Source organism: Cupressus sempervirens, chromosome 7 (genome assembly GCF_028749045.1).
Source record: "Cupressus sempervirens isolate cs-2001-9-10 chromosome 7, ASM2874904v1, whole genome shotgun sequence".
NCBI classification, from domain to species: domain Eukaryota; kingdom Viridiplantae; phylum Streptophyta; class Pinopsida; order Cupressales; family Cupressaceae; genus Cupressus; species Cupressus sempervirens.
This window is the reverse complement of record NC_143124.1, coordinates 234,817,574-234,837,597: the sequence shown is the minus strand read 5'-3', so window position 1 is coordinate 234,837,597 and position 20,024 is coordinate 234,817,574. Positions and strand designations below refer to the sequence as shown.

At 34.6% G+C, this 20,024-nt stretch overlaps 1 protein-coding gene and 1 pseudogene across 2 annotated transcripts; both read right to left on the bottom strand.

The window, feature by feature from the left end:
• Positions 1-2,268: 2,268 nt before the first annotated feature.
• Positions 2,269-4,336, bottom strand: LOC149546372 (uncharacterized; annotated as a pseudogene). Its single transcript, XR_016354251.1, has 3 exons — positions 4,330-4,336; positions 3,642-4,135; positions 2,269-3,371 (listed from the first exon to the last, which is right to left on the bottom strand). The product of XR_016354251.1 is annotated as an uncharacterized LOC149546372 (transcript).
• Positions 4,337-4,376: 40 nt separating this feature from the next.
• Positions 4,377-5,073, bottom strand: LOC149546371 (uncharacterized). Its single transcript, XM_089791174.1, has one exon. The coding sequence runs from the start codon at positions 4,811-4,813 to the stop codon at positions 4,400-4,402; it is 414 nt and encodes a 137-aa protein (XP_089647300.1). The 5' UTR covers positions 4,814-5,073; the 3' UTR covers positions 4,377-4,399.
• Between the last annotated feature and the right edge of the window lie 14,951 nt (positions 5,074-20,024).

Genomic DNA, 20,024 nt, shown 5'->3' with positions numbered 1-20,024 from the left:
GTGTCTTCTTCAATATGATTCACAAATTATAGTTGTGATGCATAATATTTTCCTTTCTTCATTGGCACTATACAATTTTTCCAACAAACACCAAGGGCAGGAACTATGGCACAAGCACCCCTTGTTATCTCCGATTCCATCTAAAAAAAAGTTTGCAATTCCAACCAAACAAATGTAGTGGAAGTCACTTAAAGTCTCTTTAATAAAATTGAAGTGTTCTATTATAACACAACGAGACTCACATTGCCACTCATTATGGAATTGTTGTATTTGTGAAATTAGAATATATGGCAGAAAACATTGAAATAGACATACTGGTCAAAAAGATGTGGCAAAATTATGATGATTCTCTAAAGAATACTTGTTCTATGACTTTGACACTTCCAAAAGTGGAAGTAAATTGTTTTAGAAATTGATCTAAACAGATTCTCTAAAGAATATTAGTTCTATGACTATCACACTCCTCAAAATTGGGAGTAAAATGTTTTAGAAAATGAGTTATGTTTTTATTATATATTATGAACTAGTATTTGTATTATAAAGGAGATACTGTATTGATCCCTTCAATTATCCTAGTTTCATAAGAGTTCAAAAAATTTTAAAAGTTTTTTTTATTGAATTATTTTTTTTGATGGAGGTCATCCACAAACAAGTTTTAGGTACCCGATACAGGCCCATGCATGCCTAAAACCTCTTCAGGTAAGAGCCAAGGACTACGGAGCATCCACCCTACCAAATTCACCTGGGGCACGATCCCAGCCTCATCCCTTATGATGTCTTTGATCCTTGCACTCAGCAAGACTTGATCCCTAGTCGGCTCTTTGTGAGTATTTTCACTTTTTCTACTGTTTATTTTTATTTTCAAAAATAATAGAAAATTAATATATTAAAGAATATAGATATTATTAATTTTATTCTATAAAATATTTAAAAATATTTATATTAGATTTATAACATGAATTTGTTAATATATACATGTATATATGTATTTATGAATAAAAGATAATAAATTAATAAAACTAATCAAACCAAACATACAATTGTAAAAAAATTAAAATATATTATTTAAAGTAACATTTAAATTTAATAGTGATAATTGTGTATGTAAGTCTAACAAAGCACAAAACAAAAAAAAAAGATTCAATATTTAATATCAAAAGATATAGATAAACTAGGACAGGAATTTAATAGTTTTTTGTTGAAAGTCAAAATTATTCATACATTTCTACGAATTTTGTGTTAACCCTTCAAATTTTGGGTATAAAGTTTAGAGTAGGATAATTTTATTTTAAAGGTTTGATATATTCATTTTGTTGTTGTCGCTCATGAAGTTTTGAATGTAGGAGTAAATTCTACTATTGCTATCCTTCAAGATTTTAATAATTTTTCCTTTCACCTCCTTAATTTGACACGAGATAATTTCATCCCTTATCTAGATTTTCCAGCATATTTTTGATGGAAAGGATCTCATTATTAACCAATATGTCAAAGGAAGTAGTAAGACTAGTTCTTTCCTTAATTTTAGTGAAATTGTCACTAGGTTTCATAGATATATTAGGGTTGGTATCCACTAATCCCTTCATTTCCACTGCAGGTTGAATTTCCTTATAATTTGAGGCAGAGTACCCAACAATATTGATAGTGAGACTGTCCTTCTTGTTACCATTTTTCATGTTATTGTTGCCTTGAGACAAATTTTCTTCACAATCCAATTTCCACATTTTGGCTACAAAGGGAGAATCTTTTTGTATTTTAACAATGAGAGTCTCTTCACTTTCATCCCTTGTTTCCATCACATCCTCATATTCTTCCTACAAATCCTGCAAAATCTTATAATCTTGGGAGTTAGCCAAGGTGGCATCCTCCTCATCCCCGGAGGTTTTAATATGATTTTTTATGTATATGAAAATAAATATTTTTTTATATTTTGAAAAAATAATTCATTGTTTAGATCTAATGTATGTAAATTCAAAATAAATTTATTACTATAATAATTTTTGTAAGAGTGATAACTTTAGAATAAAATATTAAGAAATGATGATAAGAAATCAAGAACACACTAATAAGCTCCAAAATAAAATGACAAATGGTGTCAAGGAATAGATATAATATAATATTTTTCTTAAGGAAAGGTTCATCATATCAATCATATATTTGTAGATCTACACATGATACTGTGTAGAAATGAAACATAGATATCTCAATCTCAATAGAATTTGAGCTTGGAACATTTCATTCAAAAATAAAAATTTTATACCACTACAACAATTAAATATAAAATTATTTAATATTTAATAATAAAAACTTACACAGTATTATTTTCATTTGCAGTAAATATAGCATTTACCTCAGGTACAGTCACAATACTATAATAAATTCCCCCTTACATTGTACCTTCCACACACCACTCTAATTTAGCTATTGTTTCATAAGCTTGTCAAGGAAGCTTTTAGAAACTATTAAAAACGATTAGTAATTTTAACACTCTCTTACTTCTCCTAACATTAACACGATTTTGAAGCTTCAGCTAAACATTATTGTTAGATCCAAGAGACCAAATTTTAGGCTGGTTGCTATCTTCTTTAAGGCACTTGCACTTGAAGAAGATATCACTGCACCCGCTTTTGCACTTGCGCATCCAATCCAAAGGCCCCCATTTTTCAACTTTCTTCCACACCCACTCCCCCACCCGGTCAGTAACATAAGGGAATAGACCATTCAGATAATTGAATCTCGCCTTCGCCACCGAAAACTTTGCAACCATGTAGAAGAAGGTCAAATTAGCAGAGGTGCAGATGCACAAGCACGACCCAAGAACCACCCAACCCAGCTTCGGAGCTTTCTCAGTGAGCATGGCGTAAACCGCAAGCATGAAGCCGTACGCCGTAAAGGCAAATGTTGCGCAGACCAATAGATTAGTGATACATAGGAACAACACCTTATCTCCGGTTGTGATAGGTGTACTCATCTGCCACATCAGCACCACAAAGAGCGACAGAAAGAATGCCACGCAATCAAAGATGAGAAAAAGCTTGAAGGTGTCCAACCCAAGTAGAAGCGGTGACCCTTTTCCTTCCTCAAAACCGCCGGGAACAGTGAAAGCCGCGGTGAATGACAACTAGCTCTGTGCTGCGCCTGTCGTCAAATGTTTTGTCCACCATCTTTACTGCAACCTCGTGTTTCTTTGCGCTCACCTTTGGAGCGCTGTACAGGAATGGCTTGTGCCTGGGTGCATAACTAGCCAGCGCTGAAATTATCTTGTCTGATTCGTGATACTGTGTGTTCTCTCTCACTATGTCGACGGCTGTTAAACCTTCTTCATTAACAGCCAATTTGTTTATCCCCCTTATACCCAGCAAGGAACTCACCATCTACAAAATGCACACTCCAATTCATTACATACAAATTGACGCTCCAATGGAAATAATTAACCTTGCTTAAGATTTCGTCTCCTGAATAAGCTTCAGATCCTATATCCAGAGTTAACACTTTCATTCATTTCGCTTTATTTGTAACTACTTTAATATAGTTCACCTGATCCAGAGAAGAAATATTACATTGACCCAGAATGTAACTACTGAATAGCTGGTTTAGGAATTCTTGTTTGGTAAAAGCTAAGATTCGTAAAGGAAGAAACTTACATTGAAGTTTTTCTTTCTGGCTGCAATATGAAGAGGCGTGTCTCCTTCGCGTATTTTGAAGAATGGATCTTTCCTTTCAGTTGGATCTGTGTTCTCTCTACCCAGCTCTTCGTCTGGAGGCTTGTCAAGTCCCCTGTTAACCAGATCTAATAAACCCACATTTTGATTCAAGTAATCAACAATCCGAACTTGACTAACTTGGGCGGCTAGGTGTAGAACGTTCATTCCACAAATATTTGGTATTTCAACAGCATCCGGTCTCCTCTGTATTAACTCTTTTACCGCTTCCAGATGCCCTAGTTTCACTGCAACAGAAAGTGGTGTTTCTTGGTTGCCATTAATACTGTAGCAAAGTTGGGGATCAATCTCTATTAACCGCCTTATTATATCCATGTCGTTTCTGCGAGCAGCTATATGCAAGGGTGTATCTCCATTTTTGTACTTCTCCTGGATTAAATCCTTTTCTGTCAACTCTATTATATAAACGGCCAGATCTGTAAAAGGGACACTCTAATTAGTTACCTTGAATTAGATAAGGTCTCGTTTCAAAATAGCCAAAGGTAACGAATGCCTAGTTTACCAGTGAGGTGGAGAAATGTGAAAACCCTCTAAACTAAAAACATAAAGCAGCCCTAATCCCTTAAAAACAAAATCATTAATTTTCTTAAAAAGAGAGCAGTATATATGCAGTACATCAAACAGCTATCAAAACCAAAGCTGAAGTTATACCAGTGAATTATAGACTGAAATTTCTGGAGCTAAGAGTTAAAAAATAAGGTTATCATCTCCACTGTGTCCTTATCGCAGCTTTCGCACGCTTTGAACAGAGCCGTCTCGTTACGCTTGTTGCAGACATTGACACCACTTTCTTTTGTTTTGAGTAGAATTTGTACAACATTAGAGAAACCTCCCTGAGCCGCCAAGTGCAACACGGTATTTCCTTGGGCATTGTTAGCCTTTACAAGTTCGTGATTGAGTTTCAGGAGCTCTTCAACGACTGGCAGATTTCCAACACTTGCAGCCAAATGGAGAAGAGTATTTCTCCCTCCTGGTGTAGTACTCTGCAGAGCTGCTTCAAGTTTGGACTTCTCAAATTTTAATCCAGAGCGTAGTACGACATTGTACGTCTTCTGATCGATCCCTCTGCTGGCCTGTTCTCGCTGAGTTGCCATGGCAAATTCCCCTGTTACTTCCTTCAAGACTGTTCAAGTTCACTGTCTTATACGCTGCATTATGACGTCGTTAAATAAGTACTCGATCACGGTGTCATGGCGTCTCACTGGAGGAGGAAAGACCAGTCCCGGTTCAAAGAAATAGGGAAAAATGGAAAAACAGGCCCGTCAAAAAGGCGTGGAAAAAGAAAGACTGTGAGGAGATTCCATCGATAAAACAAATCCAAATACGACAAATGCCTTCTCTTTTTTCGTTGAAGAGGGGCCCTTGAATTCACGGTCACTTGCCCTGAAATTTCTTCGCTGTTGCCATCGCAGTTTTATTTTATATAACAGAACAATATCCTTATTTAAAATATTTAAGGTATGACCACTCTTACTTTCTCCCAACTACCTCTTTTAGCTATTTTGGTTTTTTTGGGCGAGGCTGCATTTTTAGGGGTAGGTGGGGTATTCATAAAGTTGTACCACGTGATTCATCATTCTACTATAAAATTACATATTTATATTGGGCGTTGGCTAATCTCTACACAAATTGTACTAAAGACAGGAAAAAAGTCAAACAATTTTTTTCTAAATTCACGAAAATACAGTGAACTTTTTTCAAAGTTTTTGTTGTTTTCGATCACAAAATATGCACATCATGAAGATCAAATGCTGAAATTTCAAAAAATTCACCCTGTTTTAAATTTTTTGAAATTTGATCAACGGTACATTTTGTAGGGAGGATAGTCGTGTCCCTTTTATTGATCACTGATCTTGCTGCATTTAACAATAGGAAATCAATATCTCTATTTTATACAGCATTAAATTATGTGCTATATACTTGCTTTAAAGATAAGAGAAGTATGAACATCCTATCCAATAGGAGTGGAAAATAAATGAGGGAAGAAGAGTCCGTCCACAACAATAACCCCTGTTTTGGTATTCAGATCAATTGACGTGACATTTCTTTTTTTTATCGTTTCTAACCCTTGATACCTTCAATGCTAGCCAAGATGTTTCTTTATGATGTCATTAGAATATATGGCCTCACTTTTAAAATTGAAAAATGAGTTTTGCTAAACAAAATATATTGAAAAAGGCATAAAGGAGATTCTCTTGAGAAAAATATTTGCATTAATGTCTTTTTAATAAAAATGGAAGTGGGTGATTGAAGAAAATGAATAATAGTTTTACTATATTTTTATAATTAAAAAGAGAGGCAAATATTATTGAAGTAATGGTGAGTGACAAAACATATATTAAAGAGGAGAGGTTTCTATTATTTATGACAATCATTTGCAAGAGTTTCAATTGTGTTTAATATTTTTTGTATTATGTTTTGTTTTTACATTAAGATTTTGAATCGTACTTTGTGATTCATCATTAGAACATAGTACAAGAAATATTTAGCATAATGATAGATAACAAGAGTTTGATTGGAAACAACTTTTGCAAAAACAATATATATTTTCAAATTTCAAGTCAAGTTGTATTTAATAAGTTTTATAAGAAATGAAAATAACATTTAAATCTAATGTAGATCAATAAAACTTTTAAAGTAATAAGAATCATATTTATAAGGAGGGTCATATCTCAATTGCATCATATATTAACTCAATTAAAATTCACATGTGGAAAATAAATCATTATTATGGAATTAGAGGTTGAATTTTTTTCTAAGCTAAAAAAAGAAGAAAGATTGAAATACATAATACACGAAATTATGAATAATTGAATTGTCATGGAAAACAAAGGAAGCTTGAAGTTATTTTATCAATATAAAGTAGCCAAATACAAATATTGTGTGTCAAAGTTATGTACTTGCAAAAAACACAGTTCAAGAAGACATTACAATGTTAGGGGTTACCACATCAAAATAATTCAAGAAATATCAAAAAAACCCTAATGAAACCATCTTATTGCTCTCTAACTAAAGCATGAGTATGAAAATAAGCTTGGTTTCTAACAAGAAAGGTAGTGTCGATTAGAACCCAAGGAAATACTACTTAGCATAATATATGTATATGTGTGTGCATGTGTACCAGCTCACCATGTGAACTGATGTAGATTCACGCACATACACATCAATATACTTTGTCATAAAACTCTTTGGATTTTCTTTAATCTAATCAAACCAAGTATATATGTTTCTCTTAGAATTAGGTTGCATATTCCTAATTTGTTTTAATCTATATGTATGTATATAGATCGAGTAAATGACCTCATCTACACTTTAGATCAATGGGGCTATAATGCATATTATCATGCTTGATAATTTCAAGTCTTACTAATTCTCTTAATGATTACACCCAATCATAATTGAGTTTCTTGAATTAATTAAGAGTAAGACATCATGTCTCTTTAATGAGACTAATCATCGAATAGACATGTCTATCCATGCTATCACCTTTGTGTATAATATTTATACTGACCAATTGTAAGATAAAAGACATCAAAATCCATAAATAATTCTATCTCTTTCGAGATCCTTCATTATTTAACATGGTATTAGAGCCCGGTTCCTTCTAGAAAGCCTAATAGCTTGAAGGTAGATCATCATGTGTTATAGAATCACTTCCAACAATATACATAGATGAGTTAGAGACCTTGTTGAAGCATAATTCATATTGGAGAAGATAATCATTTTGATATAAGTATTTATGTTACTCAATCTAAATAGTAGTAAATTTGTTAAAGGCATCAAATGCTAAAAAATGGATGGAGTCGAGATTAGTGAAACCCTTCATAATGTCGACATAGGGAAATCAAGTGCTTCCCACAATCTTCTTCCCCAATAGAGTTTTACAATATGTTTATACTAACATAGTTGTGCCTTTTTGTTTGAGCAACCCCTTGCAGATGTGCATACGAGACTTGTCATTCCACATCGGATAGCTACCACCATGGTGGTCTGCCCTCATGTAGGTTTAAGTGGTGGAGTTTCTCCATACATGTGTAATTGAATTAAAAAAACACAACTGCTCTAGTACCAAGTTAAAAATACAACAGGAAATAAATTTGAGGAGAAACCCAAAAATGGGCTTTGCTAAATAGAGGCCTTTATCATTCAATTTATAGAAGATTACATATTAATTTATACAAAAGTCACAAACCAGAGTTTGTTTCAACATTAATGGTATGTAGGTGAAATAGTACATGGAATGTGCAAAGCATGGAGGTTGGTCTGTGCCGACAATTTGTTGATAATTAATTTACCTTGTTCGCATCCCCCCCTAAATTAATTATCATATTTATTTTAATATCCCCGCATAATAAAAAATAGATGGATCCTCATCTAAAGCCTTGTTAGGTACCCATTTGCAATCTCATCAAGCACTATCACTCATATTGTTTCTCCCAAATCAAAATCACTCTAATTGATGCAATTTTAAATTAGTTTCAAACTCACCAACAACTTCTCAAACATCACACAAGTGACTTCAAGATCACCACAAACTTTGCATCAATATCATACAAGTGGTTTCAAGATCAACACAAACTTTGCACTAAACTGGTTTTGGCTCACCACAAACCTCACTCACAAATGTTTTCAAAATCACCACACTGCTACATTTGATCTCATTTTTCTACCAAAATTTTTGACCATCAATTAAAAAGGTTTAGGTTGGTCAGATTGTAGAAGGAAATTTTTCTCTTTTTTAAAAATCTAACTCGTGTTGGTCAAAATTTTGACCAACACGAGCTTTAACTTTAAAATGAAAAATCATTTGATCGAGTGTACAAAGGAGCTGGAGGATGGTTAAGGGTTTAAGTTTTAATTTGCGAATGGATTCCCTAAAATTTGCTGTGAAATTGAAATTGAGATTGAAGGAACTAGTTAAAGTTTTGGTGAAGAGGCGAAAATGGTTGCACAATTTGATGTTTCTTGGTTTGGGATTACTGTTGGTGTTAGTCATGGCATTGGAATTTATTCGTAGCCACATTGCAGATGGGAAAAAATTGATGGGGAAGTAGAGCCTTCATCATTCTTCTTACAATTAGGTTGTCTCTGCTCCCTAATGACAAGGCAACTGCATCAATAGGTAGGCAATTGTAAAATTGTGACATCAAGTCTAAGCCTGATTGAGAAGATAAAAAAGGCAGGCAAAGCTAGTCATTTGGTCACAGCAATATGATTTCTTAGCCTTAATGCCTAGGGTGCATTATTTTGTTGGTCGGCTAGGGCAACTTAGTATTGGCCATTTGGTAAGACTTCTAAAACCAGTACAAGAATAAGAGTTAAAGCCAAAAAGAGATTCTACAAAAATGAAAATTTTTGTTGGGAATTCAAAGAGAGAGTGATGGAAAAAATTGTGGATAAGAGGCCCAAAGATCCTAAACCACTAAAGGGTCTTCTAGATTTAAGGATGAGAGATGAGGAATTTGACAGTGTCACTGAAATTGTAGACACTCTAGTGTACATGGAGCCCTATGAGTTGGAGTGGAAGATGGTCAAGGATTCTGGACTCTGCTGGTAGGCTTGACAAAGCTAAAGAGGGGTTTCATTTCTATCTTTCAGTGGACAAATTCAATCCCAAAGCTCTTTAGGCATGCATTTCTTATCATTTTTTACTTCGTTTTCCATTTCTCTATCGCAACGCCACTTTTTCCGTTCTCTGTGTTTTGGGGCAAGATTATGTGTTGCATATTAACATTCTATGGGTTAACCTTAAACCATTTGTTAAGAATTTGAAATGTGCATTATTCTGAAATGTATTATATAATTGTCAAATGACTAGTTCACTCCATGTTGCTAGACTTATGGGCCACTTTGTCACCATGTAGTAATTTTTTTTCTTGTTTTTAAGTTTCCTGACATGTTCGTTCTCTACTTTGAAGTATTGGTTGGGTATGTGAGTCATCTTTAATGAGGTGTGGAAATAGGTTGTACCTTATTAAGTTTTAAAAAATAAAATGTTGATTAAGCTTAAGTTTACCATATACAGTAGGATTTGAAATTAGATTGTCTTATGATTTCTCCCTCTTAACAATAATACATTAACTTTTGTAGCCTACTATATATAGTAATGATATTTTTAGGTGAGCTTCTGGGCTACCTTTAATGCCTTGTTGGTAATGTTGAGCCACATTATAAAGATTTATAAACATGGATTGCCTTTAATGCCAAAAAGTTGTGAATGACTTTAATGCCTCTAATGTTGTGAAGAGTAGACATGGTCCTCAATCTTAAGATTTGCAAATATAAATTATACCTGATATGTCCCATATTTTTCACATGACAACCTTAGATCATTGAATAGGCCTCCTATATGGATTGATGTGCAACTACATTGTGGCATTTTGGATACTTGGGTGACTCTAGTTATGATTACACCATAACACCTTATTCTTGAAAACTCAATTATCATCTGCTAGCAATATAATTTACTATTCAATGTTCATTTACCACTACACCATAACTTCCTGGACATAAAAATAGAGCTCTAGTTTGAGAGCAATATAATGCTCCAAGGTATGTGTAGGATCATGGTGTACCAAAAAGTGGCGATGTGAAAAAAAAGGGTTTGAAGACGTCTAAAAGCACTTCAAAATCTGCTCTGACTTTTTTTCACCTATCCAGGTACCAAACCTAGAAAGTAAGGCCCAAGCTTTATCAGATATCCGATTTGATATTGGATATCTAATCTAAGATTGGATATCTGATTTCATATCAGATATCCGATACTGGCAGCAAAAAACTTGGAGGGAAAAATGGATTTCTGAGTTATATGACTAATTTGAGTTATGAAATATGTAAAGATATAATATATAATCTATAAATATATAATATAATAATGTAACTATTATATATAATATAATATATAATCCATATATTATATAATAATATAATATTATCTAATATATAATATATACAATAATGTAACCTACACATATAATATATAATCTATTAATATATAATAATATATTATGTTATTATTATTATTGTCTATAAATATAATATATATTATTATATTATATTTATTTTTACTATATTTTAATTAAATATAATAACGTAATATTTTATATATATGTATGTATGTATGTATGTATGTATGTATGTTATCAATATATATTATAAATTATTATCATCCATAAATTAAAATCTATAATATATTATTATTATTTTGACATATGTTATTAATAAATAATAAAATATTATGATATTGTGATTATAATCCATAAATATAATATATATATATGAATATTATATGATATTATTATTATTATTACTATATTATTACATTTTTACTATATTATTTCTATTAGAATAATTTATATGGGTTAAAAGATATCACAGGATGACCTATGACCCCTTTCGACATATTAGAATCATTTATATGGGCTATGACCCCCTTCGACACATTTCATGATGAAATATGTCTCTAGGGGTCCTAGGACCCCTAAGGACATATTATAATAGTTTACAAAGGTTTAAGGGGGTCATATGATGTCCTATGACCCCTTTCGACACATTCCATGATGACATATGTCTCTAGGGGTCCTAAGATGCCTAGGGACATATTAGAATCGTTTATATGGGTTGAAAGGGGTCATAGGATGACCTATGACCCCTTTCGACACATTACATGATGACATATGTCTCTAGGGCTACTCGAACCCCTAGGGACATGTTATAATTGTTTATATGGGTCGAAAGGAGTCACAAGATGACCTATGACCCCTTTTGACACATTCCATGATGACATATGTCACTAGGGGTCCTAGGATAACTAAGGACATATTATAATCGTTTATATGAGTCGAAGGGGGTCATAGGATGACCTATGACCCCTTTCGACGAATTCCATGATGACATATGTCCCTACAGGTCCTAGGACCCCTAGGGACATATTAGAATAATTTATATGGGTCGAAGGGGTTCATAGGATGACCTATGACCCCTTTCGAGACATTCCATGATGACATGCGTTCTTAGGGAACCTAGGAACCCTACGGACATATTAGAATAATTTATATAGGTTGAAGGGGATCATAGGATGGCCTATGCCCTCTTTCAACACATTCCATGATAACATATGTCCCTAGAGGTCCTAGGAACCTTAGAGACATATTAAAATCATTTATATGGGTCAAACGGGGTCACAGGATGACCTATGACAACTTTCGACACATTCAATAACGACATATATCCCTAGGGATCCTAAGACCCCTAGGGACATATTAGAATCATTTATATAGGTTGAAGGAGGTCATAAGATGATCTATGACCCCTTTTGACACATTCCATGATGACATATGTCTCTACGGGTGCTACAACCCCTAGGACATACTAGAATTGTTTATATGGGTTGAAGGGGCTCATAGGATGACCTATGACCCCTTTCGACACATTCCATGATGACATATGTCCCTAGGGGTCTTAGGACCCTTAGGGAAATATTAGAATCATTTATATGGGTTGAAGGGGGTCATAGGATGACCTATGATCCCTTTCGACACATTCTATGATGACATATTCCTCTAGGGATCCTAGGACCCCTAGGGACATATTACAATTGTTTATATAGGTTGAAGGGGGTCATAGGATGACCTATGACACCTTTCGACACATTCCATGACGACATATGTCCCTAGGGGTCCTAGGACACCTAGGGACATATTGAAATTGTTTATATGGGTCGAAGGGGGTCATAGGATGAACTATGACCCCTTTCGACACATTCCACAATGACATACCTCTCTAGGGGTCCTAGGACCCCTAGGGACATATTATAATTGTTTATATGGGTCGACCCCTTTCGACAGATTCCATGATGATATATGTCCCTACGGGTCCTAGGATCTATAGGGACATATTAGAATTATTTATATGAGTCAAAGGGGGTCATAGGTTCAACACATTTCATGATGACATATGACCCTAGGGGTCCTAGGACCCCTAGGGACATTCGAATCATTTATATGGATTGAAGCAGGTCATAGGATGACCTATGACCCCTTTCGATACATTCCATGACAACATATGTCTCTAGGGGTCCTAGGACCCCTAGGGACATATTACATTCATTTATATGGGTCAAAGGGGGTCATAGGATGACCTATGACCCCTTTTGACACATTCCCTAACAACATATGTCCCTAGGGGTCCTATGACCCCTAGAGAGATATTAGAATCATTTATATGGGTCGAAGGGGATCATATGGCCTATGACCCCTTTCAACACATTCCATGATGACATATGTCTCTAGGGGTCCAAGAATCCCTAGGGACATGTTATAATTGTTTATATGGGTGAAAAGGGGTCATAAGATGACCTATGACCCCTTTCAACACATTCCCTAATGACATATGTCCCTAGGGGTCCTAGGACCCCTAGGAACATATTAGAATTATTTTTATGGGTCGAAGGCGGTCAAAGGATTACCTATGACCCCTTTATTAGAATTATTTATATTGGTCGAAGGGGGTGATAGGATGACCTATGACCCTGTTCAAAAAATTCCATGACGACATATGTCTCTAGGGGTCCTAAGACCCCTAGGGACATATTATAATCATTTATATGGGTCGAAGGGGACCATAGGATGACCTATGACCCCTTTTGAGACATTCCATGACAACATATATCCTTAGGGGTCATTGGACCCCTAGGGACATATTACAATCATTTATTTGGGTCAAAGAGGGTCATAAGTCCTTTTGACACATTCCATGATGACATATGTCCCTAGGGGTCCCAGGACCCCTTAGGACAAATTAAAATCATTCATATGGGTCGAAGGGGGTCACAAGATGACCTATGACCTTTTCGACACATTCCATGATAACATATGTCTCTAGGGGTCCTAGGACCCCTAGGGACATATGAAATTTTTTTGTATGGGTCGAAAGACACATTCTATGATGACCTATGTCACTAGGGGTCGTAGGACCCCTAGGGACATGTTATAATTGTTTATATGGGTTGAAAGGGGTCATAGGATGACCTACGACCCCTTTTGACACATTCCATGACCACATATGTCCCTAGGGGTTAGACCCCTAGGCACATATTATAATCATTTATATGGGTCAAAAGGGGTAATAGGATCACCTATGACCCCTTTTAACGCATTCTAAGACGAGATATGTCGCTAGGGGCCGAGGACCCTTAGGAACATATAACAATCGTTTATATGTTCCATGATGACATATGTCCCTAGGGGTCCTAGGACCCCTAAGAACATATTATAATCATTTATATGGGTCGAAGGGGGTCATAGGATGACCTATGACCCATTTTGACACATTCCATGATGACATGTGTCTCTAGGGGTCCTAGGACCCCTAGGTACATGTTATAATTGTTTATATGGGTCGAAGGGGGTCATAGGATGACCTATGACCCCTTTCGACACATTCCATGACAACATATGGCCCTAGGGGTCTTAGGACCCCTAGGGACAGATAAGAATCGTTTATATGGATAGAAGGAGGTCATAGGATGACCTGTGACCCTTTTCGACACATGCCATGACGACATATGTCTCTAGGATTCCTAGGACCCCTAACGACATATTAAAATTGTTTATATGGGTCGAAATGGGTCATAGGTTGACCTATGACCCCTTTCAACACATTCCATGATGACATATGTCTCTAGGGGTCCTAGGACCCCTAGGGACATATTAGAATCATTTATATTGGTCGAAGGGGGTCACAAGATGACCTCTGACCCCTTTCGACACATTCGATGATGACATATGTCTCTAGTGGTCCTAGAACCCCTCGGGACATATTAAAATTGTTTATATGGGTTGAAAGGTGTCATAGGATGACCTATGACCCCTTTCGATACATTCCATGATGGCATATCTTATAATTTTTTATATAGGTCGAAAGGGGTCATAGGATGACCTATGACCCCTTTCAGCACATTCCATGATGACATATGTCCCTAGGGGTCCGAGGACCCCTAGGGACATATTAGAATCATTTATATGGGTCGAATGGGGTCATAGGTCTTTCGACACAATCCATGATGACATATGTCTCTAGGGGTTCTAGGAACCCTATGGACATATTAAAATTGTTTATATGGATTGAAAGGGGTAATAGGATGACCTATGACCCCTTTCGACACATTCCATGATGACATATGTCTCTAGGTGTCCTAGGACACTTAGGGACATGTTATAATTGTTTATATGGCTCGAAAGGGGTCATAGGTCTGTTCGACACATTCCATGATGACATATGTCCCTAGGGGTCCTAGGACCCCTAGGGATATATTAGAATCATTTATATGGGTCGAAGGGGGTCATAGGTCATTTGGACACATTCTATGAAGACATATGTCTCTAGGGGTCCTAAGACCACTAGGGACAAATTAAAATCATTTATATGGGTTGACACATTCCATGACGTCATATGTCTCTAAGGGTCCTAGGACCCCTAAGGACATGTTATATTTGTTTATATGGGTCGAAAGGGGTCATGGGATGACCCATGACCCCTTTCGACACATTCCATGATGACATATGTCCCTAGGGGTCCTACGACCCCTAAGGATATATTAGAATCATTTATATGGGTTGAAGTGGGTCATAGGATGACCTATAACCCCTTTTGACACATTCCATGATGACATATGTCACTAGGGGTCCTTGGACCCCTAGGGACATATTACAATCGTTTGTATGGATGGAAACGGGTCATAAGATGACCTATGACCCCTTTCGACACATTCCATGATGACATATGTCCCTAGTGGTCCTAGGACCCCTAGGGACATATTAGAATCATTTATATGGGGTCAAAGCGGGTCATAGGATGACCTATGACCCCTTTTGACACATTCCATGATGACATATGTCTCTAGGGGTTCTACGACCACTAGGGACATATTAGAATCATTTATATCAGTCAAATGGGATCATAGGATGACCTATGACCCCATTTGACACATTCCATGATGACATATGTCCCGAGGGGTCAACCCCTAGGGACATAATATAATCATTTATATGTGTTGAAAGGCGTCATAGGATGACCTATGACCCCTTTCAAGACATTCCATGATGATATATGTCCATAGGGGTCCTACAAACCCTAGGGACATATTACAATTGTTTATATGGGTTGAAGGGGGTTATAGGATGGCCTATGATCCCTTTCGACACCTTCCATGATGACATATGTTCCTAGGGGTCCTACGACCCCTAGGGACATATTAGAATCATTTATATGGGTCGAAGGAGGTCATAGGTCGTTTCGACACATTCCATGATGACATATGTCTTTAGGTGTCCTAGGACCCCTAGGGACATATTATAATCATTTATATGGGTTGAAGGGGGTCATAGGTCCTTTCGGCACATTCCATGGTGACATATGTCCCTACGAGTCCTAGAACCCCTAGGGACATATTTGAATCATTTATATGGGTCGGAGGGGGTCATAAGATGTCCTATGACCCCTTTCGACACATTCTATCACAATATATATCCCTAGGACCCCTAGGGACCCATTGGGAATGCATCGAAAGGGGTCACTAGGGGCCCTACAGACATATGTTGTCATGAAATGCATCGAAATGATGCATTTTATGAGAATATTATATTTAATAATTATATAATGTTGTATATTTTAATATAATAATAATATATTATTATATTATATAATAATAATAATCATATATGTTACTAGATTATAGATTTAATAATAATAACCATATATATTATTAAATGTAATAATTTAGTCATATAATATTATTATATATATTTAATAATAATAATAATATATATCATTAATATTACTATATTATATTTAGTTATAATAATTATTATTATATTTATAACTATATTATATTTAATAATAATAATCATACATATTACTAGAATATAATAATAATTATAATAATACATAATAATAATATCAATGTCCACACTTTCCCGAAAATAAATTTCCCTCTAAAACAGTCTAAAGTTTCCCTCTTTAATTTATTTTCTCTCAAATTTCCCTCGCTCCAAATTTAAAATTGAAAAAATCTCCACTCTAAAATTTCCCTCCAAATTGGCGTTGAAAATTCTTGGTAGTGATCAAATATCCGATTAGGCTTGGTATTTACCAAGCTTATTTGGTCAACCCAAAAAATGTGTTTGAGAAGGGTTTCACTGACACTCAGACTTTGAGTAGCCATCTGACAATGTTATTTTCATCGGAATTGAATGAAACGAAAAGGTTTTTTTTTTGTATCACTCTCGAAATTCCATCAATATAATTGCTGTCAAATTTTGAGTTCAATAAATATTTATTAGCTAATTTTCAATGAAGATTATTGTAAAGTGTTGATTGACATACTGATTGAAAAATAACTATAACTTTCAAATGGTATAACATTTTTTAAATCCAAAAGTTGTGTCACATTCTATGCTTCGTCTAGTATAAGAAAAATAAAAATAAAATAAAATTTGGTAAAATTTTCTATTAGTTAAGATGATCAAACACGGGAGTTTTTTTTTTCCAAAAATGTTTTAGTAGAAAATTCATATTTAATTATTTATTTAGAATAAAAATACCAAAAAATATGTGTCACATCTAGGCATGAGTCTACTTTTTATATCTATAATTATATTAAAAATATATTATCATTTGATTTTGATTAAAGTGGTTAGACATACATCTACTTTTTATTTTCACCCTCAAATTTTCGTAGTACTACATTAAAATCCAAATTTTTGACCTATCAATTTTTATTTTCTCCAAATAAGGCCTAGTAGTTTAGAAATTACATTCAATTTCCTAAAGATTATTTTCTTACAACTTTTTGATATAAAGTTCACAACTACTTTAAAATTATGTGTTAAGTTGACATAACCCTGATTTGTTGGTTTTTCACTACCACTTAAGGCCATAGTTTGGTTGACCATGATCCTGCACATACCCAACTAGTGCATTCATTGTTCCCATTATCATTACACCACAACTCCTTGGACATAAAAGTCTAGCTATCAACTTCAAATCTTGGAAGTAAAGATCCAGCAAAAACATTGGGCACAAAGATCTAGTTCTTATTTGAGTGCAGTTTTATCTATTTAGAATTAGACTCCTGAAAATCTAATCTAGGAAAGTGGGGTTAATATGAATAATTCATAGAATTAGTAAGGTTTTAGTCAAAATATATGAAGCTATAGAGAAGGCTGGTCTTATGCGTGATATTTTGATCGAATCTGTCATGACTATATAGTTGCAGAGCATCACTAGTAACAAAACAACCTAATGACCAGAAAAATGTACAATTTTGTAGTGTTTCAGCTTATTGCATTATATTCAAGGTCGTTAGGTACAAACTTGCAAAGGTGTGTTTCTTTTCTTCTAAATTTGTGGAGCCTATGCATGTTTGTTGGAGGTGGTCTTTTAACACACGACCTTATCTTATATGATCCTTACAAGTATAATTCTTGCTAATTGGAAATTACTTTTGAAAGTCGATATTTCTATATCTTGTTTTGGAGGTCCACTTCTTCCACCCTCTCCCAAATTTGTTCTACATCTTTTGAGATTGTTTTCCAATTTCTTATGGAAAATCATGTGTAAAAGTAGGTGATAGTGTTATTTGTGTGGAAATTAAACTCAATCTCCAATCTCAAGTATAATTTAATATGAACAAGCCTAAGAAATTGTTGCAAGTTTTCTAAACAGACTGTACAAAATAATATACAAATTAGTGTGTATTGCTAATACAAAACCTTTAACTCAAAACCAGTTTTAAGAGTATTCATATAACATTATGAGTGATGCATAACCATCAGAATACATCATGATCACCTATATTTTAATTTTCAACACTTGTTGATCAATTTATGGACAAGCTAATTTTGAGTGTTTTGGTACAAACCTACAAAGTTTTTTTTCCTAGTTGGAGGTGACTTTTTAATGCATGAGCCTATGTTATGTATATCTACTCAAGTGCATTTTTTTTGTTAAGTGGGTGTGCCACTTTTTTTGGGTTAACAATGTTAGTTCTAGATGTTTCTATGATATTCCCATGTCTTATGAAATGTTAAGATATAGCTACATGACTTTAGTTGTCAACCTTGAGAATATAACAAGGTGATTATCTTAAAGGTATAAGCTATAAGCCTATAACCATCAATTTAAAGGTGCCCTTCTTGTTCTAAATGTTGTTTTCCAAGTATTTTATTTGCACTGAGCACTTGTGGTATGTGGAGGGAATTTTTGCTCTACTGAATAAGAGGGCTTCTTGTAATTTGGTCAATAGATATCTGGGGACACATCAAATATTTCTTGATAAGGATTTTGTTAAGGTATTGAAAACATATACAAAATCTCCATGCATGTGTAAAAACCCTTTCTTGATAACAATTTTGTTAGGGTACTGAAAATGTATACTCAAACTCCATGTTTCTTCCTTCTCTAGTAGAGCTTTTTTGTAATCTCACAGCTCTTAGATCTAATTCCTAATCTTCTCATGTCTATCGTCAAAGAAAAAAAATTGAAATTCATTACAAGGAAGAACCTTATGATATCACACTTTGTTGCAACTTTATAGTTTCCTAAATAAGGCTTTGGCAATGGCAGATAGTTTAATGTGTCTCTACAACACTAGATTGAGCTACTATCTAAGTATATCTTGGGGTTGGTGCCTTAGCTAGCTGACTAGAATTGGTGCTTTAGTGCTTTGAAGAGGGTTGGTGCTCACTTTTGTAGTCTGGGTCGGTGCCCATTTCTATTAATAAAAGCTATTGTAAGTTGTGGTTTTTTTCTGGGCAGGTTTTTTTCCACTAGAGGTTTGATGTTAGTTTTTTTTTTTTTATGGTTGCTCACTATATGTGTTTTATGCATTTAAAAGCTCTGAAAAAGTGACACCTCCTTTTCAAATACTTCTTGTGTGCTCTTCATAGATTGCATTTCCATTGTAGTGGCTAAAAGATTTGTCTTAAATGGATCATCAACCAGCTTAATGTTTACAAACACAAATATTTGAGATGTATCAACAAGGTATGCTTGAATAGAAAACTTTGCACCATAGTTCCCTTCAACATGCATAATGTCTCTAGCTTTTGGTCAACTCACTCAATCAAATTAATGAAGCTATCCAAAAATTAATATTATTTGAAAAGGATGACTTATAATTAATAAATTAATAAAAAAATAAAGTGAAAATAATGAAATAATAAAATAGCCACTATGATGTCACTTCATCATAGGGTACATAATTCCAACTGAAGAAGGAACGAGATTCATGACTTCATAAATTTT

Excerpts from the sequence above, each read along its gene's own strand:
- LOC149546371 (XM_089791174.1), bottom strand. The coding sequence starts at position 4,813 with ATGGCAACTCAGCGAGAACAGGCCAGCAGAGGGATCGATCAGAAGACG.